Raw genomic sequence first — 23,850 nt, forward strand, 5'->3', positions numbered from 1 at the left:
CAAATCAATTAATTTATAGCGAGAAATAAAACAAAATCCAGCAGATGGCCCTCGCAATAGTGGCGCCCGTTACCATAGCAACCGTAGTTGGTCTCGTGTTCGTATTCTCTCAAGGCGTCCACATTTTCGTGAATTTGCGTTCGTTTCAACAATTAGAAAATGAAGATCGAAGAAGTAAGAAGCACTGTCAAAACTCAAAGAATTTCGGCTCACAGCCACGTGAAAGGTCTTGGTTTGGATGAATCTGGAAATGCCATAAACATTGCTGCCGGCTTAGTCGGCCAAACTCAAGCTAGAGAAGTACTAAACCATTCTTTCCAACGTTCAAAAGCCACATTTCTGTAACATGTATGTACTACCATGTTTATAGGCTGCTGGTCTAGTGGTTGATTTAATCAGGTCCAAACGGATGGCTGGTAGAGCAGTACTTTTTGCAGGGCCGCCTGGAACGGGCAAAACTGCACTTGCCATGGCTATAGCTCAAGACTTGGGCAACAAGGTAAGTGCTAACTTACTTTCACTTAAGAAATTGAATTAAATTATAAATTTTCAGGTCCCCTTCTGTCCAATGGTGGGCTCAGAAGTTTTCAGCACTGAAATAAAAAAACTGAAGTTTTGATGGAAAACTTTCGAAGGGCAATAGGCCTCCGTATCAAGGAAACAAAAGAAGTGTATGAAGGAGAAATTATTGAACTAACTCCAGTAGAGACAGAAAATCCCATGGGAGGTTAGATACATTTCAATTTATTGCTGTTTATTTCAGTATTTAGTACAGAAAAATGTATTTACTACATAGGGTATGGTAAAACAGTCAGCCATGTTATTATTGGACTGAAGACAGCCAAAGGAACAAAGCAGCTGAAGCTGGATCCATCGATTTACGAATCGCTCCAAAAGGAGCGCGTAGAAATTGGCGACGTTATTTATATCGAAGCAAATAGCGGAGCGGTTAAACGCCAAGGCCGATCAGATACGTACGCTACTGAATTTGACCTTGAAGCTGAAGAATATGTACCGTTACCGAAAGGAGATGTTCACAAAAAAAAAGAAATTGTCCAAGACGTGACTCTGCATGACTTGGACGTAGCCAATGCCCGTCCCCAGGGAGGCCAAGATATCCTTTCTATGATGGGCCAGCTAATGAAACCCAAAAAAACTGAAATTACAGGTAATCTTAATATTCGAAGAAACTGATGGAAACCTGAATTGTTCCTTGTTATTCTAGATAAGCTTAGAAGAGAAATTAACAAAGTAGTCAACAAGTACATTGATCAGGGAATCGCAGAGTTAGTACCTGGTGTGCTTTTTATCGACGAAGTTCACATGCTGGTACAGTACCATAATTTTCCAATCCCTCTTTTTGTAGTACTACCTTTCAGTCTCATCGTGTTGAAGAATCGTTTATAGTAAGCGACGGTAACGTTGATAGCGATGACTGCATGTCAACCCTAACTTGGCATGATGGAAAAATAACATCATCTTATATTTACTGCTAGAGGGGATTTAATAACCACATTTACTCGATATCCAGGACATGGAATGTTTCACATATCTGCAAAAGGCCCTTGAATCAGCGATTGCCCCTATCGTCATTTTCGCCACCAATCGAGGAATGTGCACGGTCAGGGGTACCGATGATGTTGTGGCACCACACGGTATTCCTCTTGATCTGCTAGATCGACTTCTCATTCTGCGAACAATGAAATACTCTGCCGAAGAGATGGTTCAAATTATTCGCATTCGTGCCAAGACCGAAGGACTGAGCATTGAAGATGATGCTTTGCAAGCACTTGGCGAATTGGGCAACAGGACTACTTTGAGGTATTCGATGAAATATAGTTCTTGCATGTAGGGGGGGAACAAATGAAAACAAATTTCGTGCTTTCTAAGGTACGCCGTCCAGTTACTGACACCCGGCGCCTTGACAGCCAAAGTCAATGGTCGTTCTTCGATCACAAATGAGGATATTAAAGAAGTTGGGGGTCTATTCCTCGATGCTAAGTCGTCAGCAAAAATTCTGACGCAAGATAAAGACAAGTACATGAAGTGATTTACCCAAGTCAGGTCTGGTCTGTCGTTTTTTTCTTTTCGTAATAAAATTGCGTACCACGAATAACCAACTCGACTTCCAGCTTGCGTCTTTGCTTTTCTTATCTTATAGCATTTCCATCCCGAAATGTTCAGCTCTGTTTGAAAACGCTTTCGCTTCCCTTTCAAAAGGGCTAAACGGTGTCGGAAAACCCTTGTATATTTATAAATTTTTTATTATAATTTTTTTTTGTTGAGGCTCTTATAACGGACAAAAACATACATCTCTGTTCCAACTAAGGTGCACGATATCATTAAAAACTGAGATTTTTTTTTTGCGGGAGGAATATTATATTGGTAGCTCTAGTCGCAATAAAAAACATCAAGGATTGAAATAATGTCTGAAAAATTGAAAATACAAATTTTTGTGAATCCGAATAGTTTTCTGTTTCTAGTTTGGCAATGATGCCCCGCCAAAATAGCAGACGATAATCTTGATCCTAGCCAAACAGCTCGGCGTCTTTCAGTCGTCTCGACATTTAATGCACACCTGCTGGATTTTCAACTTAATAGGCTCCAGAGTCTTGAGTAACCTAATTGACAATATATATCTGCCATATTCCTGCACCTTTGGGGTTTTTTATTACGTCGGCCAACCCTTATTGGAAAACTACAATAATTTTGGCGTGAAGTGTGGAGCTGAACAGGTGGACGAGTTTGTTTGCCTTGATGATGGGCAGTCAGCATGATATTCAAGAGTTTTGTCTTAAATGGAACAATCATCACAGTACCTTAGTATCTGTCCTTGACTCTCTTCTTGTGAGAGAAAGCCTGGTTGACGTAGTTTTAGCAGCAGAAGGCCAGTCAATAAAAGTACACAGATTAGTTCTCTTTGCCTGCTCTCAGTATTTCACAGTAAGAAAAAATTTTTTTTTTGCATTTTGTCTATTCTTCTGTTCATTTTCAATTTCTGCATTAATCTAGGAATTGCTCAGTCAACAGACAGAAAAGCACGCCGTTGTGTTTTTGAAAGATGTTGCATTCAGTGACCTGAAATCCCTAGTTGACTTCATGTACAGGTATTTCATTTTGTAAAATATCATGTTGTGTGTTTGTAAAAATATGTTTTCAATGTGCTAGGGGAGAAGTCAACATCTCACAGTATCAGTTAGAGAGCTTTCTACAAACCGCTGAAGCATTGCAAATTAAAGGTACAATGCCAAGCCTTCCTTTATGCATCTTGACGTGAATGGTGAAACAACCTATTCTTCTTCAGGTCTTGCGGATAAGCCAAATCATCGCAAATACATGTCAAGTCTTGTTTCAAAAAAGCAGAAGACAAATGATAACCCTGCTTCTGCTGCAGATGCCACAATACAAAAAACAGAATCTCAGTCAAAAATGCCTTGCCCACCGCGTTTGCATGGACCTAAAGCCGTTTCGAAGAGAACAAAGACTTTGGCGGAACGAAAGCAGTCGCAACAACCTGTCGAATCAGACGAAACGCCTGATCTCGGAGACTGTGAAATGGAGACGGATCCCACTGTTGGTGAGCAACTTGAAGATGACCAAGAAAGACATTCGGATCAGGAATCTATTAAAGTAATCGGAAAAAGATCAGTGTCTTTTTTTTTTTTTCTCAAATAATTTTTTTCTTCTCACATTTGATTGTAATTTTGTAGGAAGAAGATGATGAATGTTGGAGTGCCGGGAATTCTCAGCATAGTCTCAGTGGAATTTCCGCTTCTGGTTCTTACGGAGCAATAGCTTCAGCTCAGGGTGGGATGGAATTTTCTTCTTCATGGATATATGTTTTTATCTTTTTTAATATATATGCATTTATTTATTAATCTTTACAATGTAATGATTAGAAACCGGTAACGAAACTTGGGCTTCAGAGAATGGCGCTGGAGCCTCTGAGACTAACTATGATCTCACCATGTCGGACTCCTCTCAATGTGAAAAGCGTCAAATATTAGTGTAGCTCTAAACAGAATGCACATTACTCTTTGAATGATTTAGATGGAGAAGGAGGTGCAGTTGAACCTGTCATAATAGAAGATCCCGATGGCGGTGACCGACCTTTTTCCTGTCCGCGATGTGGTCGACGCTATAAACGAAAGAACAATGCAGGTTAGATTGCGACAGTAGTTAATATTAACTGGTGACTGATTATTTTTCGTACTTGGATTTGAAGTGGCCCACCTTCGTTACGAATGCGGTGTTGTTCCCTCATTTCCTTGTCCTATCTGCTCTCACATGCTTTCACAGCGCCGGTATATTCAGAAACATATCAGGCGTAAGCATCCCGATTACATTCAAGACTACCAAGAATACAAAGAACAGCAGAAAGCAAGAACATCGGGTGATGATATTGACTGAGAACACGATGCCTAATTTTTTTTTTCTTCTTCTTTTTTGAGTTGAATTAGTTCCATTTGTTTATTATTTGGTGGTTTTCTCAGGTTTCTGTAGAGAAACAAAAAGTTGCACATTCTCAGATGTTTCTTTGTTTTCTCTCATTAAGTTATGCATCTCATTTTCTACATGACAAACTCAGGGCCGAATTCATAGCGAGCTGGTCCGCCTTCTAAGAAACAAATGGTTCGTGTGTGGTTATAAAAGAGAATCTGAAAATTTAGTTCATTGCTCGAATGAAAACGTTTATATAATGTATTTGATTCTAACTTTTGGTTTGATCGTGGAATCTGATGTGCTAGATCTGAAACGTTGTGACTATTCCAAATGAATCATCCTGAGTTGTTATGGCGTTTGTCCTTTTTGTTGGTGAAATTACATCGTTGACAGATGCCGTAGAAATTGGATCGTTGACTATAATTGTCGTCACTATAACTCACCTCCCAGTCCCAATGTCTCCGAAAATGAATAAGAAGATATATGATATTGTATACGAAAATATTTTTGAATCGTTCGTTTCAACAAATTCTTCGTTATGTTATTCGCTGAAAAGCACATAACCGATACTTTTCGAATAGCAAACCCTGGATTACAAAAGAATACTCAAACTGAGAGAATAAAAACGTCAATGGAAACTATGTTTGCATTTGTCTGCGTCTAATGGTTGAAACCATTAAAAATAAGAACCATATTACAACAATTGAATTTAGCAAAATTTAAAAGTACTAAACAAAGACAATGTTTTCACGTATTCGATAGTTTAGCACAGATTACTACGATAAGATTTCATTTATTTCCTACTGATGAACTTGTCTAGACAGTTCTCCCTGCTGAGCTGACTTTCGGTCTTTGATCCCAGAATTTCTTGCGCGAGATGTCCTATATTCTGTCCCAGTTAGTGTCTTCAGGAATGTAAATCCTCTTCGCCTTCGCCCCGTTGCTGTACTCGTTTGGAGGCGAAAAGCACCAAGTTGTCAAACTGGCAATGGAAGTTGGTATCGTCTCCAGGACGATTGGCGACTTCGTGATGTTCCTGGCAAATGAATTTTCGTGTGGTTACCTAATCGCTAGGATTAAAGAAGGCGCAAACAATCTCAACAAAATTCTTTTGGGTAAGATATTCCAACATTTGCCAAAAAATCTGAGTGAAATTGCGTCAACAGTCTCCTATGTCTTGATAAAATTTTCGCGAGACAAAAGATTTGCAATGCTTCGAGTCGTTTCAGCGTTTGTTTCGACGTTGCCGCTAACCGGTAGTATCAATAACGGTAAAAGAAAACGGGATGACCCTACGTCAACGGGATGAATGTTACAAGCCGTTACTCATGTTTATTAACCTTTCCGGGATCGATTCGGAAACGAATAATTCCATTGGACATTCACGACGTAGTTGACAATGCTATTTACTAATGTGCTATTACCGCTGTCAGAAGCGCGCATCAGTTTTAAGGGTTTGGTGAAGCTATGATGTTACAGCTTCAATCCCCAATTTGTACTAACCGTATTGGTTTGCTGCAATAATACATTTATGTGGTTGAAGGAGGTAGATACTATAATTACCTTTAACCGATAACCGTGTGTTAAGCATCGGAAGACGTTCTTCCAGATCATCGATTAAGAGTTGCTCTATTAGGTAGTATCCTGTCTTCATAATCACACGACGAAGAAACCACCCACTAGACAGGCGTCCCAGTATCAACTTTGGTGGCAAACGCAATCAATTTGCTTCATACATTTTCTACGATAATTTTTTCGAAGAGATGACCACCAACGCTGACCACTCCATCGATTCCAGTTAGTCGAAATCCATTCTGAACTGTTCCAGCAAACGGTCCTTTTCTCTTCTGGGTTTTCAATACAAAGACATTCCTGGTTTTACCAGCTGCTGCCTGCTGGTAAGGCAGTAAGGTCCGCAATCACAACATAGAGCAGGTTAATGTTTGACAGTAACTTTTTTTAAAACGATTTTCACACCTTATCTTCGTCGAATGAGACACCCTGCCAAAGCACCTTTAACAAAATATGTTTGTCAAAGGGGATTCAGGTAATTGCCAACATGATTATCGTTCTCGTTCTAGCAACTCGAATTGGGAGTCATTACAGGCTTGGCTGATGAGAGCTGCTTCAGACAGCAGAGAAGATAAATTGAATACGGTCGCATCCTAATGAGAGAATCTGCTAACAGACGTAGACAACCATTAAGTGCATCAGTTACGGTAAATTTGTGCATCGGGTCTGACGCAAAAGAGGCCTTTTCAAGACGCGAGGAAGGTAGCCAGTTTTGAAATGGAGTCAAAGTTATAGCCTCATTGCTGGAATTTGTGTGCAAATCAGGACTCACCATCTTTTTGTACAGGATATCTTCCATTTTGTTTAGGCCAAAATGAAATTCTCCTATTAGAGGTTCGACGCCAGGCAAATCACATAAAAATTGATAAAAGCAGAATCTGACAGACTGATCAAATCTTCGGTTCTTTCGGTTAGGCATTTGGCGGTAAGAAAAAGCCGGTCTTTAACCCTTCCTCGGGTTTCATCACAATCAAATGGGCTCGTCAATTAAAAGGAGCCTGTTGGCGCCGTACACAATTGCATTTACCAAGTAGGATTAATGGATAACTCTAGAACTCACATTTGACAATAAGAGTTCAACAACTCTCACAGATTTCTGGCATCCAAAAACGCAAAGTGGATTGGAATGTATAAAAATCAGTTACCGGCAGGGGAATAATCAAGATATCTGAAAACCAATATTCAGACTTTTAGGTAGCACTGCTTCCTAACAGACTTATGTCAATTCCAAGGCATACTTTGGTTTCACCCTTTCTGGCCACAGGTTGCATTACATACCCTTATGTTTGTGAACAGATCAAGCCCTAGCACAAGAATGACATTATAAAAAAAGAAATTTTAGATATTTATCAACTTCAATCAAAGACTTAAACATCTTCTAGACACCTCGTTGAACAAAAGTATTTGTGGTGCTAAAAAAATTGTCACGGAGAAATAAAGGCATACCCAAAGCAGCAATTGTAATGTTTCCTGAAATAAAATTACGTCGAGTTTCGAAACACAATTACTAAGCTTATGAATCAAGGGTAGACTACCAAGTTGTTTAACATCCATTTTTATTTTTTAGGGGTATTCTTTCAATGGATATTTTCCATCCAAACATACATGGAACAAATTGGAAATTTCTTAACACGTGGTGCGAAGACGTACTAACCTAAGCGCAATCACGATGTACCTCCTGGTACATCGTGGTGCAATGGTTTTCTTTGGTTTTCTTCGCACAGTGAGGCTGAAGCGTGCTGTGGAAGCAGGGTTGTTACGGTTGCTCAACGCCATAAGAGCTCTTTACATTGGAAGACGTCCTAGTTTTTCAAAGGGGAGGAGCCTTTCTTCATGTGACGTCAATTGCCAGCAGCCAATGGGAATAGAACTTAAACTCGTTCTTTTCGCCATCTAGGTAACGAAAATAAAACAAAGTTCAGCTCAGTGACGGTTATTGCCAATCTACCTAAGAAAACATGGCGGCGTCGGTAAAGCTTGTTGGATTTTGTTTTATTTGTAAAGCCATTTACGACAAGGAAAACCAGAAAGTTTTCATTGTTTTGTTCCTCTCTGTCAACGTCAGGTAGTATCATCATTAGGAATTAAAATTTTGGTAATTTTTTAAAAATATTGTTCTCATATTCTTAGCAGGTGTGACTGTGCTGTATTCACCTAGTTTATCAACGACCAACAACCAATCTTTTGAAGATGTCTCTGCCCTCGGTATACAGCACACAAATGATGTTGACTCATCAGTAGATTCCTTTCCTAATACTGATGACAGTGGAGATGTTTTCCCATCTTCTGCATTGGCTAGTGCAAATACGTTAACAACAGGTATCACGAGTTCATTTCAAATATTTAAAAAATTAGTTGTATAGTAATCGTCGTTTACTTTTTAGCAGCCTCTAATGTAGATCACCTCATTACTGATTCGCCAAGCACGCCAATGCTGTCATCTGATCAACAAGCTTCTCGTTTCGGAAATGGTAAGTTATATTTCATTCGTGTTATAGAGTACTCATTAGTCATTACTGCTTGTTCCCATTAATTGAATAACACTTTCTTTCGTTTTTAGATGTCTCTACAAAAAGTTCTATTATCAATAGAACCGAATTCGTTTAGATAATGATTTCACACGGTACCTAACGACCAAACGCTGCCTGTGATTTGACCAAAAATTGAACAACGAAAAATATTTACATTACAACATTTAGTTACTTACTTTTTTAATTCCATGTTTTGGAACAATCGTAGATCCTTTTATATTCTAACTTTTTTGACCGTCTGAAACCAATATTTGACATTTTGTATTAATCATTACCAGTTTGAATACATTCATTTCTTAGATTCCCTTAATAATTTTATTTTTTTTATAGCAACAAATCGTTGTTAGGACTTTCATCAGAAAACGCCAGCTAGAGCTAAAATAAAAGAGTGGAAGAGAATATTTGCCACATCAATTTGAAGCCGCCGACTTCACTCTGTCCAGTACTCGTGGTGGGCTGAAATTAGCAACTCCAGCCATGTTCCAAACTTTTCGAGAAGTGGACAGAATCATCAGGAGACATTTTCAAGACGGCCGCCACATATACTTGAGGGACAGCTACGAACTAGTCATTTCAAAAATTTGTGAACTTAATTTAATTCCCGTTTGTTGTAGTAACCACCCTGATACACTGCCTCATTTGATCATGGATTACGTTCTAATTCACTTCCATTTCGAATCCAAACGGTACCGTGATTTAACCCTTTCTAAACTAAAGTCTAATGTACATGCTAGCAAAAAGAAATCAACATGCGTAAATACAGCCTCCTTAAAATAAAATGTTAACACTCTTTTATTAATACTGTAATTTCTACATGTTGGAATTGGAAATCTGAAGCTTCCTATTTCGGTACACAAAAATTACACACGTTGTACAACTTCTTCCATTATACAAAAATCGGAAAAAATTTTACACTTATGTCATGCGAAAAAGTTCAAAAATTTCCGCTTGGCGGCTCTGAGAACGTATTTAATTTTCAGGACAGCCTCTTATGGGACTACCTCTTATGGAGTTGAGCAACCGTAACAACCCTGGTGGAAGTGTGGATAGCAAACACCCACAATTAATAGAGCTCATTAGTCATTGCCAGTGTTGCCACTTTTGAAGAAGGTGGAACTTCATTTTCAATTTTTCGCCCGGTGGCACTGCCATCTGTCGACAAATGAGTTTCTGCGTGGAATAAAATAACACATCCGCAAGAGGCGCTCCCACCGGTTACAAAATCACTCTTTCACCCCGACCACCCCGACCCAAAACCACCGTTTTTTGTATAGTGATCCCCCGCAAGAGAGTACCCCTTTTCTGAGCAGGAAAATAGCCATAGTGGAGTAACCAGGGGTCTATGACTCTGGTTTTTCAATCCAAATTGGAATTGAGAGCGAACGCGCAAGTAACTAAAGTTTTACCTTTTTAGGAGCCAACTTGTCTGTCTTTGACATTTCAGGAGTAAACTGGTATCAAGTGAACCATTTGCAATGCATTGAACTGAACCCTTTTTGTTACTATTTTGTCGCCGTTTTAGCCACCATTTTAAAATATGGCGGCGGAGGGAACGGGTTCGCACCAGAAAACAGCCCCTTCACATCGCATGCTGGAGAAAGCTCTTCTCTGATCGTCCTTTTTTGGGGGATAGCATGCGGTGTCCCCGATAACAGACGACTGTGGCCAAGCCCTATACATTCATTTACTATAATTTCCCAGAAGTTGGTGTTTTGAAGATGATGCCGTTGAAATGGAAACATCAGGTAAAACTTAAAGAAATAATTTTATTGAACAGAATTGAAAGTTGTATCATAATTTTGGATATCGAATGATATATTTGTAAACTGTAATTGTATTTTTAAAAGATATGAACAGAGGTACCGATTATCCGTAATTATTATTGAAAATCAAATGCATCAGTAATAAAGATGTCTTTGTGTTTGTTTGCCAGGTATGTTACGCAAAGGTGACGAAGGCTGGTTACGATTGTTGCTTACACGAGACTCTGTTACTTTTCTGTTGCCTTCACCAATACTATGGTTGCTGCTGCTACTGTGATCTCGCTGGTGATGTTTATTGCTATTTTTTTCAGTTTTGTTTGAGGTCTGTGCACTCAATCCATGTCCATCACCCATTACAGGAGCCAACTCACGATGCATAATGAATTCGTTATGTGATCGGCCTTGAAACGAGTAAGACGTAGTGGTTACTAGTTGAAAGCCAAGTTTCTCCAGCCCGTCAAGGATCAGTCTTAATTCACAATGGGTAGCTACAGCTCCCTTGGCCTCAGGTTTTTTCGATACACCTCGTTGATTCACGTGGTGCTGGTGTTGCTCCTGTTCACGAAGGAAACTATGTATCTCTGGATCTAATTCCGGTGAATAATCCAAGTTGATGGGCAACGAAGAATCCTGAAAAATCACGTGGTATTATTGAATTTTTTATCAGCCAACTGCTCCGTGCCAGAGAAACTGGTAAGATAAAGGGGCCTTATCACGTATGATTTTAGTCTGATGACGGCATTGTCGTGTAACAAAGCATACTTCAAACATGACTCATAACAAATGGAAGTACTGCATATACTACAGTAAAACGGAAAAAAGTCAAATGGCACACGACAGAAATCCTTTAAAATGCTGGATACTACACGTGTCCAGCAGAGAATGGTACTACGTCTTACATTTTGTACAAATAGCTTTACAGTTAATAATTTTACCCTTCAAATACGTGGTAGGGAAAAAAAGGTTATTATTTTATATACAGTTTTGTTACTCTTACCCATCCACCGGACTGCACCGTTACAAAAATATACGGCATCGTTTCTTTGTTGAGTACACAAATGTGATGGAACCACTTTTTGAACTTTTATAAACGTCTTTCTTATACGAGTAGAAAACTGGTAGATGACCGGGAAGCGAGAGAAGTACAGAATAAAAACTTGCCAAGTCTGACTGCTGTTGGATAAAGATAATGACTATCGCGTCGTGAATGCAGCGATAAAGGTAATCTGCTTGTTAAATCCGATCGTCCACAACCATATTTGATAACCCATAAAAACGGTTTGCTATCCTAATGATAGTTGTCCATTTAATTTTCTTGCCGAAAGCTATAGCAAAATTTTACCAACGTCTTCCAAGCTAAATTCGTCTACAGTTTGATAGTCGATTCTGATTTTCTCGATTGTTAACGTTTTGCTTATTTTGATTAAAAATTTTCTCTTGGGTCGAAAGAACGAAGTTGGTTCATCAACTACATCTGAAGGACAAAATTAAGCCATCTAGATAATATATATGATTAACAAATTAAGCAAGTTAAGCAACGATAACCCAGTTGTTACTGGGTTATTAAATATATGATTAATGCATGCTGAAATAAGATTTATACCACCCTGAAGAGGTAATCATTAATACCAGCATTGTAGACTAAAAATTACTTGAAAGGAGATCCAGCAGGGACCTTTCTTGCAAAACTTGTTTGGCTTTTGAAGTTTTTCGACTAAAAAGAAATCCTACAATATTAATATGGTATTTAAGGACCTACCTGACTGGTTTTAAATGGTACAAACATTTTCATCGTAAATGTGGTTTTTGTGTTAACGGCAACAGGCACATATGCAGACGAACACTGGCGGATAACTTGCCAATCGAAAAGCAAGTGACCTGGGACGTGATCATTGTATTAAAAATTTAAATCTTCCATTTAGTGCAGCAGCTATCTGATACATTTTCCTCAATTTGACGTGACAATTAACAAGTTGTTTCCGTAGTCAAATTTTATCGAAAATAAACTATTGAATATTAGAGTCGTAGCTCGCCGCATTGGTATCGCATTGGACTGCGATGCCAAGGGTAAGCTGGCCCTGGGATCAAATCCGGTGGGCCCGAGTTCCCGACGACTGGGCCTTAAACAAGAAACCCTGGCGATCAGGGGCTTCTTTCAACAACTTTTAGTTAAATTGGTTTTGTCTAAAATTTAATTTTAAGAATTTTGAACCTAGCCAGCGATTTTTTGGTGCAAAATCCATTTCTTAAGGAAAGTTTTTGCTTGTTCAGGGGTCGCCTACTCTTTTCCAGGGTGAGCCTCGGGAAATATGTCTGTATTTGCCTTTTTTTCTATTTGCTTGATTTGCGTAAATTTCCTTAATTTCTAGTTTTTTCCCAAAAATACTGTAAATTTCCGCAATTTCCCTTTTTTTCCGCGATTTTTACTATCACCCACCGGATAAACCAAGAGAAAATGGAATCAAATTAAAGAAAATGATTTCATTTGATTTTATTTTTAATATCAAGCCACATTTATTGTAAAAAATCGGGGTAGGCGGGCAGAATAAATATAATCGGGGTTGTAATCGGGGCAATCGGGTCAAAATACTCGATCATTAGGTTTTACTATAAATTGATTAGTTGCAGTTATCGGGTTGCGCGCACCCCGATTTAGCCCCAAAAGCCCCACCCCGATGCCCCGAAATGTGAACCCCGATTGGCCAAAAAGCGCCCCGATATGCTCGTGGTTGATCCCTAGTTGTTATATCTTAGTAGTTTAATGAAAGTGATCATATGCAACGCCAGATTTAGTCTATTTTTCCTCAAAAGACAGAAAACGTCAAATTCTAGATTTTTCATAGCACCATTTTCAAGTATTTACGTCGTCTGCTATATTAAATATCAAGCGACTAGAGAGATGCCATATAGCTACACAACAAAAGAATGCTACCAAATAATGGCGTTTTGTAGTGATCGGTCTCGATTAGCCAAAATCGGGTTAACTGCCCCGCCCATCCCGGAAAAGGGCAATCGGGGCTGAATCGGGGTGCCACTTCATGAGACGGGGCGGAGCAAAAATCGAGGTTAACCCGCTTTCCCCGACGCCATTAGCGAAAATGGCGACTGAATTCAAACTACGTATTTGGGTCGGGTTTTTTATCGGGGCAACCGGGGAGAACTCCCCTTTTTTCCATCATAATAATGGATTTCGACTCGATCGATTGAATACAATCGGGTTTTCATCCCAGATTAGGCAGCCCGATACAACCCCGATTGAGATCGGGATTTAAAAAATTTCACCCCGAGCCCCGAACGCCCCGCCCTAAGACCCGAATTTCGAAACCCGATTGGTAAAATGTTCCCCGATTAGGATCGGGGCCAATCCGTATTTCTACCTCTTTTCTGCTTTTTCTCAAGCGGTGAACCTCGAGAAATAGATTCGGCGACCTCTCGGTTGTTCCATAGTTACCACTTGCCTCATGGTTCATTAATTTGATGGAATTTGGATGCTTTTATTAGCTGTTGATTATTTCATTATAAAATTATTGTGATGTGCTTACGGTTGAGGAGTTATAGCGGAGGTTGTCAACTCGAAAAAAAATATTCTTACACCCCAAATTTTCAAACAAAAAATATGAAAAATACAAAAAAATATAAAAAAATATATATATATTTGAAAAATGAAAAATGCGCAATAGTTGTAATTAATATATGGAAATTCCTATAGGGGTAGCGCTTCGCCCCGCGACAATCGGGGAGCTTTTTAGTCGATCCGGTGCGGGGATAAGCTTAATCGGGGAAGTGATTTCGGTGCTCGGTGTGGTGAATTCGGTGCTCTGTGCCTTCCCCGATTTCAATCCCCGATTCCAATCTCCGATTTCACTCCGCGATTACAAAAGTTAAGAAAACGGTTTTGTATGTGTGGCATAACTTTGAATCAAAATGAGAAGAATACACCATCACTATGTAATGAAATTTGAATTACTAATAAAAAATATTCATTGAGTATACTTTTTTACTTAAACTTCTTTACTATTCTTCTTATACCAACCTGTCTTTGAAGGATGTAATAAGTCCAAACGTGCAACAATAAATGTATAAGTTCACTCCGAAAATTCAAATGTTATTATATTTCATTATTTCTGTATGACAATTGTATTACCGTATAACACGAAACTCATAAATATAACAAGGGCAATAACAAAATGTCACAACTTAAACGTAATGATATAATAGAGGTGAAGTGACTGACGCGACACCCCCCCTGTTTGCGAACGCACTCTTGCGGATTACATCAAATTATTCAACTAGAAATCTAATCCCATAAGAGACCCTGTTAAAAAGGGTGTAGTTTTCCTAAGATTGTGGTAAGAGACATTGCCGGACTACAGGAATCCTGCTATCCGCATTTTGCAAGAGGTCTATAATGAAATATCTGATGATGAAACAGATTTAACAATATAACACATCGAATTGACGGTAAATTAGAACTAAAAACTTGACTAAAATTTAATTTTTACAGAAATATCCAATCACTCAGCTCAGCTCAGCATTTAATATCCCTATGCGTGGGAAAACACTCCTTGAAAAAAAATTAACGTAATCGTCTCAGAAGATTGGACTATAGATATTGTAAAAAAATTCCCACTATTCTATTTATAAATTCATGAGTGAATTGATGTCGTCAATTGTTATCAATCAATACTATAAAATTAAGAATAATAAATTTTTACCAAATAATAATAATTCTTTTAATACCTAATTTTTAGCGCATAAAGGATCTGGACCAGAGATAAGGAGATGGGACACATAGTAGGGAATGCCGCCATGACACTTTTCGGCGCGCCATCTAGCGGCTAATGCCCTCCCTTCATCTTTAGCGGACGAATTCTCAAAATGTGTAAGGCGGATGATTTGAATTTCGTGAGGGAAAGCCGGATAAGGACTCGCTCTGGTATAGGCAGAGTAGACCATGTGACTCATAATTCACGGAAGTTATGTGAAGCCAATTCGAGGAATCGAGGGGTTATTTCCCACAGTTCCCTGGTGTACTTTTTAACGAAGAAAACCTTGAGAAATACACAGCTTCAGTTACCAGTTGTGCTCCGTAGCTCAAGAAGTTATGTTTCGTATTCGTGAACTCGTGGAATCCGAAACAAACGAACGATAAAGCTCCACTGACAATTTCAAACCTGCCAGAAAAAGAAAAAGAATTATTAGGATTCCAAAGATTTCTTACATCTTTGAAACTCACTACGGGTACACTTGTTTGTACTAGTAGGCGAAAGGCAGTTGCAGTTGGCTTTACAGCCACAATAATATCTACTGTAGCACTTGCCTGGGACGTGTTAACTCAATCCAACTCCTTAAGTTGTCTATGCACAAGACTTACTCAGCAAGATCCACTCGAGCATTTCTTTAGCATTATTCGATTAAGGGGTGGGTTAAATAACAATCCCACTGCAATCCAAGTGAAGTACATTATGAGAAAGCTTCTCGTCATAAAAAGTGGTGGTGTGACAGCTTCTTTATCATCCAACTGTTCACTTCTTCCTTCAACCACATTGGAGGACCAAAATTGTCAAATTGAACAAAATCCTGTGGAGGAAGAGATTGCGATTGAAATGGAGATGTTCTGTAATGAGGAAGAGTTAAATGCTTCAAATATTGATGATGCGTTTACAAACCAAAGTCTTGCATACATTGCTGGATATTGTGTTGTGAAAATGGAACGTCAATTTGACTGCAACATGTGCAGAAAAGCACTATATGACTCTACTGAGGACCCTTTGGATAAAGATGCAGCAAACATTAAAAAATTAAGAAAGAACAGATTGATGTGTATACCTTCGAACTCTGTGTACAAAATTGTACTTGCATGCGAGTCTGTCTTCCAAATGATGTTGTCACAAGGATTAAAATCTTCTCCATGTGATGTAATTGCAATGTCAACCCAGAAAGTACTTACAATTATTGATGTTAATGCCATGTTTCCTAGTCTTCATTTGCCAGCACATTCAGAAAAATGTAAAGTCAAAAACCTGGTCAAATCTGTCGCTTTGAGGTTTCTTAAAGTAAGATGTTTATCCTATATCAAAGTATTCAACCAAAATGTATCGCAAGAAACTTCTAACCGCAACCAGTTAACTAAGCTGATATTATACAACAACCTGTAAACCAAATTGTGTTAAAAACTCTTATTTCAATATTGAACTGCACCGTGTTAACATTCCAGTTTTAAGTTGGGGAAACGAGATGACAGAAACTCGTCTGCTAATGATGAAGGGAGGGCATTAGCCGCTAGATGGCGCGCGGAAAAGTGTCATGGCCGCTTTAACACGGCAGTGTCCCATCTCCTTATCTCTGATCTGGACAAGGAGGAAAACAAGGAACCACCGTGAGGGAAATAATTGATCCTAAATATGTGGAAGACGTAACAAGTATTAACATAACAATCATATTTTTTATAAGAAAATAAATTTTAATGTAAAAATAAAAAACCGAATTCTAAATCCCCATATGGAGAAATTTAAAAGGATGAACCCCGCGGCTGCTACGACAAGCTTCATTGAAGTACATCGAGCAATTTTTGAATAACAAAGGCAGGCTACTTACAAAATAAGCATAACGCACAAGCACAAACGTAGCTAAATATCAAGCAAACATTTTTTCTACTCCTATTTGTGTTTGGACGGGGCGGGCCGGCAATTGCAATTGCAAGGATAATTGTAAACGCGGCAGCGGGCGCGAAGCGCCCGTCTGCCGCAAGACATCACCGTTGATTTTTTTTCGTTCAGGTAAATTGTGAATCTGACTCGAGGGCTTGATCGGGAAGGAGGAGAGGAGCTCGGCGTGCAAATATTTTCACCGGGCGGCTATCGGTTGCGGAGTTATAGCTAATTTGCATATTTAGCCGTATTTGCTAACTTTGGAACCGTCCATGCTAGAGCAACGGGAATGGTCTAGATCGGCGCAGAATGTCAAAATTAGTGAGATTCTATGCATTTCATTCGATGAACTCTGAATATTCGTCGGCAATAGCCATGTTTCTATGATGAGAACTTGTGAATGCTGCAATGTGTTCTTCAACTTTTGAACCGTTCATCCTAGGACAACGAGAGCGGTCTAGAAAGATGCAGAATTTGTTAGATAATACGTTCCGATGTATTTCGTAAAGATATTAACCGCAGTTTTGGCGTAGTAACGAGTTTTCTCTCGGAAATTCGCAGTGAAATTTTTCGTTCAGGTAGTTCACAATTCCAACACCAGGGTAGTGTGGGGCCCATAGAGAAGAGCTTGCCACATAAATATTTCCTCGGGGCGACTTGTAATAGAGCCACAAAATCGATTTTTCTGAAAATTCCGGAGTCAAAATTTTCATTCAGGTAAATCGCAAATTTAACGTTAGAATAATGTGGGGCACATAGAGAGGAGCTTGCCACATAAATATTTCCTCGGGGCGACTTGTAATTGAGCCACAAAATCGATTTTTCTGAAAATTCCGGAGTCAAAATTTTCATTCAGGTAAATCGCAAATTTGACGTTAGGATAATGTGGGGCACATAGGGAGGAGCTTGCCACATAAATATTTCCTCGGGGCGACTTGTAATTGAGCCACAAAATTGATTTTTCTGAAAATTCCGGAGTGAAAATTTTCATTCAGGTAAATCGGAAATCTGACAGCACCGCACGGTCGGGAAAGCAAAAAGCAGTTCGTCACATAAATATTTCAATCGTGCGGCTAACGGTTGAGGAGTTAAAGCGAATTTTCAATTTGAGCCGCATTTGCCAACTTTTGAACCGTACATTCTAGAGCAATGGGAATGGTCTAGATCGACGCAAAATCTCAAAATTAGTCGGAATCTACGCATTTCAATATTTAAATATCAAAGATTCGTGAGAAATCAACATTTTACTACAGTGAGAACTTAGGAAACCTTATGCAAAATAGCTAACTTTTGAACCATAAATCGTAGAACAACAGGAATGGTCTAGATCGACGCAGAATATCAAAATTAGTCGAAATAACATCATTTTCAAACTTGCTTGTGTGAAATTTTGGAGAAAAAGAGATAAAACCGATAAATGTGATTTTTAGGAGGAGGGGCTCGGTTGTGTTGCAATAAGGATAATTGTAAACGCGGCAGCGGGCGCGAAGCGCCCGTCTGCCGCAAGACATCACCGTTGATTTTTTTCGTTCAGGTAAATTGTGAATCTGACTCGAGGGCTTGATCGGGAAGGAGGAGAGGAGCTCGGCGTGCAAATATTTTCACCGGGCGGCTATCGGTTGCGGAGTTATAGCTAATTTGCATATTTAGCCGTATTTGCTAACTTTGGAACCGTCCATGCTAGAGCAACGGGAATGGTCTAGATCGGCGCAGAATGTCAAAATTAGTGAGATTCTATGCATTTCATTCGATGAACTCTGAATATTCGTCGGCAATAGCCATGTTTCTATGATGAGAACTTGTGAATGCTGCAATGTGTTCTTCAACTTTTGAACCGTTCATCCTAGGACAACGAGAGCGGTCTAGAAAGATGCAGAATTTGTTAGATAATACGTTCCGAAGTATTTCGTAAAGATATTAACCGCAGTTTTGGCGTAGTAACGAGTTTTCTCTCGGAAATTCGCAGTGAAATTTTTCGTTCAGGTAGTTCACAATTCCAACACCAGGGTAGTGTGGGGCCCATAGAGAAGAGCTTGCCACATAAATATTTCCTCGAGGCGACTTGTAATAGAGCCACAAAATCGATTTTTCTGAAAATTCCGGAGTCAAAATTTTCATTCAGGTAAATCGCAAATTTAACGTTAGAATAATGTGGGGCACATAGAGAGGAGCTTGCCACATAAATATTTCCTCGGGGCGACTTGTAATTGAGCCACAAAATCGATTTTTCTGAAAATTCCGGAGTCAAAATTTTCATTCAGGTAAATCGCAAATTTGACGTTAGGATAATGTGGGGCACATAGGGAGGAGCTTGCCACATAAATATTTCCTCGGGGCGACTTGTAATTGAGCCACAAAATTGACTTTTTCTGAAAATTCCGGAGTGAAAATTTTCATTCAGGTAAATCGGAAATCTGACAGCACCGCACGGTCGGGAAAGCAAAAAGCAGTTCGTCACATAAATATTTCAATCGTGCGGCTAACGGTTGAGGAGTTAAAGCGAATTTTCAATTTGAGCCGCATTTGCCAACTTTTGAACCGTACATTCTAGAGCAATGGGAATGGTCTAGATCGACGCAAAATCTCAAAATTAGTCGGAATCTACGCATTTCAATATTTAAATATCAAAGATTCGTGAGAAATCATCATTTTACTACAGTGAGAACTTAGGAAACCTTATGCAAAATAGCTAACTTTTGAACCATAAATCGTAGAACAACAGGAATGGTCTAGATCGACGCAGAATATCAAAATTAGTCGAAATAACATCATTTTCAAACTTGCTTGTGTGAAATTTTGGAGAAAAAGAGATAAAACCGATAAATGTGATTTTTAGGAGGAGGGGCTCGGTTGTGTTGCAATAAGGATAATTGTAAACGCGGCAGCGGGCGCGAAGCGCCCGTCTGCCGCAAGACATCACCGTTGATTTTTTTTCGTTCAGGTAAATTGTGAATCTGACTCGAGGGCTTGATCGGGAAGGAGGAGAGGAGCTCGGCGTGCAAATATTTTCACCGGGCGGCTATCGGTTGCGGAGTTATAGCTAATTTGCATATTTAGCCGTATTTGCTAACTTTGGAACCGTCCATGCTAGAGCAACGGGAATGGTCTAGATCGGCGCAGAATGTCAAAATTAGTGAGATTCTATGCATTTCATTCGATGAACTCTGAATATTCGTCGGCAATAGCCATGTTTCTATGATGAGAACTTGTGAATGCTGCAATGTGTTCTTCAACTTTTGAACCGTTCATCCTAGGACAACGAGAGCGGTCTAGAAAGATGCAGAATTTGTTAGATAATACGTTCCGAAGTATTTCGTAAAGATATTAACCGCAGTTTTGGCGTAGTAACGAGTTTTCTCTCGGAAATTCGCAGTGAAATTTTTCGTTCAGGTAGTTCACAATTCCAACACCAGGGTAGTGTGGGGCCCATAGAGAAGAGCTTGCCACATAAATATTTCCTCGAGGCGACTTGTAATAGAGCCACAAAATCGATTTTTCTGAAAATTCCGGAGTCAAAATTTTCATTCAGGTAAATCGCAAATTTAACGTTAGAATAATGTGGGGCACATAGAGAGGAGCTTGCCACATAAATATTTCCTCGGGGCGACTTGTAATTGAGCCACAAAATCGATTTTTCTGAAAATTCCGGAGTCAAAATTTTCATTCAGGTAAATCGCAAATTTGACGTTAGGATAATGTGGGGCACATAGGGAGGAGCTTGCCACATAAATATTTCCTCGGGGCGACTTGTAATTGAGCCACAAAATTGATTTTTCTGAAAATTCCGGAGTGAAAATTTTCATTCAGGTAAATCGGAAATCTGACAGCACCGCACGGTCGGGAAAGCAAAAAGCAGTTCGTCACATAAATATTTCAATCGTGCGGCTAACGGTTGAGGAGTTAAAGCGAATTTTCAATTTGAGCCGCATTTGCCAACTTTTGAACCGTACATGCTAGAGCAATGGGAATGGTCTAGATCGACGCAAAATCTCAAAATTAGTCGGAATCTACGCATTTCAATATTTAAATATCAAAGATTCGTGAGAAATCAACATTTTACTACAGTGAGAACTTAGGAAACCTTATGCAAAATAGCTAACTTTTGAACCATAAATCGTAGAACAACAGGAATGGTCTAGATCGACGCAGAATATCAAAATTAGTCGAAATAACATCATTTTCAAACTTGCTTGTGTGAAATTTTGGAGAAAAAGAGATAAAACCGATAAATGTGATTTTTAGGAGGAGGGGCTCGGTTGTGTTGCAATAAGGATAATTGTAAACGCGGCAGCGGGCGCGAAGCGCCCGTCTGCCGCAAGACATCACCGTTGATTTTTTTCGTTCAGGTAAATTGTGAATCTGACTCGAGGGCTTGATCGGGAAGGAGGAGAGGAGCTCGGCGTGCAAATATTTTCACCGGGCGGCTATCGGTTGCGGAGTTATAGCTAATTTGCATATTTAGCCGTATTTGCTAACTTTGGAACCGTCCATGCTAGAGCAACGGGAATGGTCTAGATCGGCGCAGAATGTCAAAATTAGTGAGATTCTATGCATTTCATTCGATGAACTCTGAATATTCGTCGGCAATAGCCATGTTTCTATGATGAGAACTTGTGAATGCTGCAATGTGTTCTTCAACTTTTGAACCGTTCATCCTAGGACAACGAGAGCGGTCTAGAAAGATGCAGAATTTGTTAGATAATACGTTCCGATGTATTTCGTAAAGATATTAACCGCAGTTTTGGCGTAGTAACGAGTTTTCTCTCGGAAATTCGCAGTGAAATTTTTCGTTCAGGTAGTTCACAATTCCAACACCAGGGTAGTGTGGGGCCCATAGAGAAGAGCTTGCCACATAAATATTTCCTCGAGGCGACTTGTAATAGAGCCACAAAATCGATTTTTCTGAAAATTCCGGAGTCAAAATTTTCATTCAGGTAAATCGCAAATTTAACGTTAGAATAATGTGGGGCACATAGAGAGGAGCTTGCCACATAAATATTTCCTCGGGGCGACTTGTAATTGAGCCACAAAATCGATTTTTCTGAAAATTCCGGAGTCAAAATTTTCATTCAGGTAAATCGCAAATTTGACGTTAGGAGAATGTGGGGCACATAGGGAGGAGCTTGCCACATAAATATTTCCTCGGGGCGACTTGTAATTGAGCCACAAAATTGATTTTTCTGAAAATTCCGGAGTCAAAATTTTCATTCAGGTAAATCGGAAATCTGACAGCACCGCACGGTCGGGAAAGCAAAAAGCAGTTCGGCACATAAATATTTCAATCGTGCGGCTAACGGTTGAGGAGTTAAAGCGAATTTTCAATTTTAGCCGCATTTGCCAACTTTTGAACCGTACATGCTAGAGCAATGGGAATGGTCTAGATCGACGCAAAATCTCAAAATTAGTCGGAATCTACGCATTTCAATATTTAAATATCAAAGATTCGTGAGAAATCAACATTTTACTACAGTGAGAACTTAGGAAACCTTATGCAAAATAGCTAACTTTTGAACCATAAATCGTAGAACAACAGGAATGGTCTAGATCGACGCAGAATATCAAAATTAGTCGAAATAACATCATTTTCAAACTTGCTTGTGTGAAATTTTGGAGAAAAAGAGATAAAACCGATAAATGTGATTTTTAGGAGGAGGGGCTCGGTTGTGTTGCAATAAGGATAATTGTAAACGCGGCAGCGGGCGCGAAGCGCCCGTCTGCCGCAAGACATCACCGTTGATTTTTTTCGTTCAGGTAAATTGTGAATCTGACTCGAGGGCTTGATCGGGAAGGAGGAGAGGAGCTCGGCGTGCAAATATTTTCACCGGGCGGCTATCGGTTGCGGAGTTATAGCTAATTTGCATATTTAGCCGTATTTGCTAACTTTGGAACCGTCCATGCTAGAGCAACGGGAATGGTCTAGATCGGCGCAGAATGTCAAAATTAGTGAGATTCTATGCATTTCATTCGATGAACTCTGAATATTCGTCGGCAATAGCCATGTTTCTATGATGAGAACTTGTGAATGCTGCAATGTGTTCTTCAACTTTTGAACCGTTCATCCTAGGACAACGAGAGCGGTCTAGAAAGATGCGGAATTTGTTAGATAATACGTTCCGATGTATTTCGTAAAGATATTAACCGCAGTTTTGGCGTAGTAACGAGTTTTCTCTCGGAAATTCGCAGTGAAATTTTTCGTTCAGGTAGTTCACAATTCCAACACCAGGGTAGTGTGGGGCCCATAGAGAAGAGCTTGCCACATAAATATTTCCTCAAGGCGACTTGTAATAGAGCCACAAAATCGATTTTTCTGAAAATTCCGGAGTCAAAATTTTCATTCAGGTAAATCGCAAATTTAACGTTAGAATAATGTGGGGCACATAGAGAGGAGCTTGCCACATAAATATTTCCTCGGGGCGACTTGTAATTGAGCCACAAAATCGATTTTTCTGAAAATTCCGGAGTCAAAATTTTCATTCAGGTAAATCGCAAATTTGACGTTAGGAGAATGTGGGGCACATAGGGAGGAGCTTGCCACATAAATATTTCCTCGGGGCGACTTGTAATTGAGCCACAAAATTGATTTTTCTGAAAATTCCGGAGTCAAAATTTTCATTCAGGTAAATCGGAAATCTGACAGCACCGCACGGTCGGGAAAGCAAAAAGCAGTTCGGCACATAAATATTTCAATCGTGCGGCTAACGGTTGAGGAGTTAAAGCGAATTTTCAATTTTAGCCGCATTTGCCAACTTTTGAACCGTACATGCTAGAGCAATGGGAATGGTCTAGATCGACGCAAAATCTCAAAATTAGTCGGAATCTATGCATTTCAATATTTAAATATCAAAGATTCGTGAGAAATCAACATTTTACTACAGTGAGAACTTAGGAAAC

The 23,850-nt window shown here is 39.4% G+C and overlaps 3 protein-coding genes and 4 long non-coding RNA genes across 21 annotated transcripts; 4 read left to right on the plus strand and 3 right to left on the minus strand.

The window, feature by feature from the left end:
• The first annotated feature begins 65 nt into the window (after positions 1-65).
• On the plus strand, positions 66-2,116 carry LOC116926734 (ruvB-like helicase 1). Its single transcript, XM_032933673.2, is given in 8 exon segments — positions 66-300; positions 371-499; positions 554-596; positions 599-727; positions 797-1,168; positions 1,226-1,329; positions 1,532-1,821; positions 1,891-2,116. Coding segments are annotated over 8 exon segments (1,368 nt in total). The 5' UTR covers positions 66-159; the 3' UTR covers positions 2,051-2,116.
• A 399-nt stretch (positions 2,117-2,515) lies between these two features.
• LOC116926737 (longitudinals lacking protein, isoforms F/I/K/T) lies at positions 2,516-4,528 on the plus strand. The gene is made up of 8 exons (XM_032933675.2): positions 2,516-2,943; positions 3,013-3,107; positions 3,169-3,239; positions 3,305-3,630; positions 3,711-3,807; positions 3,900-3,986; positions 4,051-4,161; positions 4,226-4,528. Exons 1-8 carry the CDS (start codon positions 2,758-2,760, stop codon positions 4,408-4,410), a joined length of 1,158 nt encoding a protein of 385 aa, XP_032789566.2. The 5' UTR covers positions 2,516-2,757; the 3' UTR covers positions 4,411-4,528.
• On the minus strand, positions 3,485-7,763 carry LOC116926742. 11 transcript variants are annotated; one of them, XR_006649103.1, is made up of 8 exons: positions 7,551-7,763; positions 7,462-7,485; positions 7,106-7,319; positions 6,421-6,456; positions 4,214-6,338; positions 4,075-4,138; positions 3,691-4,014; positions 3,485-3,622 (listed from the first exon to the last, which is right to left on the minus strand). It is a non-coding gene; the product is annotated as an uncharacterized LOC116926742 (long non-coding RNA). The 11 variants fall into 11 exon arrangements; XR_006649102.1 differs by having other exon boundaries at positions 7,106-7,485; positions 7,670-7,763; XR_006649098.1 differs by having other exon boundaries at positions 7,106-7,485.
• A 169-nt stretch (positions 7,764-7,932) lies between these two features.
• Positions 7,933-8,847, plus strand: LOC116927241. 2 transcript variants are annotated; one of them, XR_004396457.2, is made up of 4 exons: positions 7,933-8,080; positions 8,146-8,334; positions 8,400-8,486; positions 8,576-8,847. It is a non-coding gene; the product is annotated as an uncharacterized LOC116927241 (long non-coding RNA). The 2 variants fall into 2 exon arrangements; XR_004396458.2 differs by having other exon boundaries at positions 8,403-8,486.
• Positions 8,848-9,587: 740 nt separating this feature from the next.
• LOC116926744 lies at positions 9,588-11,362 on the plus strand. 4 transcript variants are annotated; one of them, XR_004396252.2, is made up of 3 exons: positions 9,777-9,936; positions 10,069-10,291; positions 10,480-11,362. It is a non-coding gene; the product is annotated as an uncharacterized LOC116926744 (long non-coding RNA). The 4 variants fall into 4 exon arrangements; XR_004396253.2 differs by having other exon boundaries at positions 9,781-10,000; XR_004396254.2 differs by having other exon boundaries at positions 9,809-10,291; positions 10,480-11,194; positions 11,263-11,362.
• Positions 10,293-11,449, minus strand: LOC116926740. Its single transcript, XM_032933680.2, has 2 exons — positions 11,307-11,449; positions 10,293-10,939 (listed from the first exon to the last, which is right to left on the minus strand). Exons 1-2 carry the CDS (start codon positions 11,343-11,345, stop codon positions 10,445-10,447), a joined length of 534 nt encoding a protein of 177 aa, XP_032789571.1. The 5' UTR covers positions 11,346-11,449; the 3' UTR covers positions 10,293-10,444.
• A 3,387-nt stretch (positions 11,450-14,836) lies between these two features.
• LOC123474249 lies at positions 14,837-16,574 on the minus strand. Its single transcript, XR_006648855.1, has 4 exons — positions 16,139-16,574; positions 15,979-16,078; positions 15,546-15,889; positions 14,837-15,483 (listed from the first exon to the last, which is right to left on the minus strand). It is a non-coding gene; the product is annotated as an uncharacterized LOC123474249 (long non-coding RNA).
• Positions 16,575-23,850: the final 7,276 nt, after the last annotated feature.

The sequence above is a fragment of the Daphnia magna genome, linkage group LG7, assembly GCF_020631705.1.
Source record: "Daphnia magna isolate NIES linkage group LG7, ASM2063170v1.1, whole genome shotgun sequence".
NCBI classification, from domain to species: domain Eukaryota; kingdom Metazoa; phylum Arthropoda; class Branchiopoda; order Diplostraca; family Daphniidae; genus Daphnia; species Daphnia magna.

What these genes read in the sequence shown, in the direction of transcription:
- LOC116926737 (XM_032933675.2), top strand. Translation starts at nt 2,758, where the DNA reads ATGATGGGCAGTCAGCATGATATTCAAGAGTTTTGTCTTAAATGGAAC. An exon ending in CGGATCAGGAATCTATTAAA is followed by an intron (nt 3,631 to 3,710) that starts GTAATCGGAAAA and finishes GTAATTTTGTAG; the next exon opens with GAAGAAGATGATGAATGTTG. An exon ending in AGCAATAGCTTCAGCTCAGG is followed by an intron (nt 3,808 to 3,899) that starts GTGGGATGGAAT and finishes TGTAATGATTAG; the next exon opens with AAACCGGTAACGAAACTTGG.
- LOC116926740 (XM_032933680.2), bottom strand. Translation starts at nt 11,345, where the DNA reads ATGCCGTATATTTTTGTAACGGTGCAGTCCGGTGGATGG. An exon ending in CGGTGCAGTCCGGTGGATGG is followed by an intron (nt 10,940 to 11,306) that starts GTAAGAGTAACA and finishes GTGATTTTTCAG; the next exon opens with GATTCTTCGTTGCCCATCAA.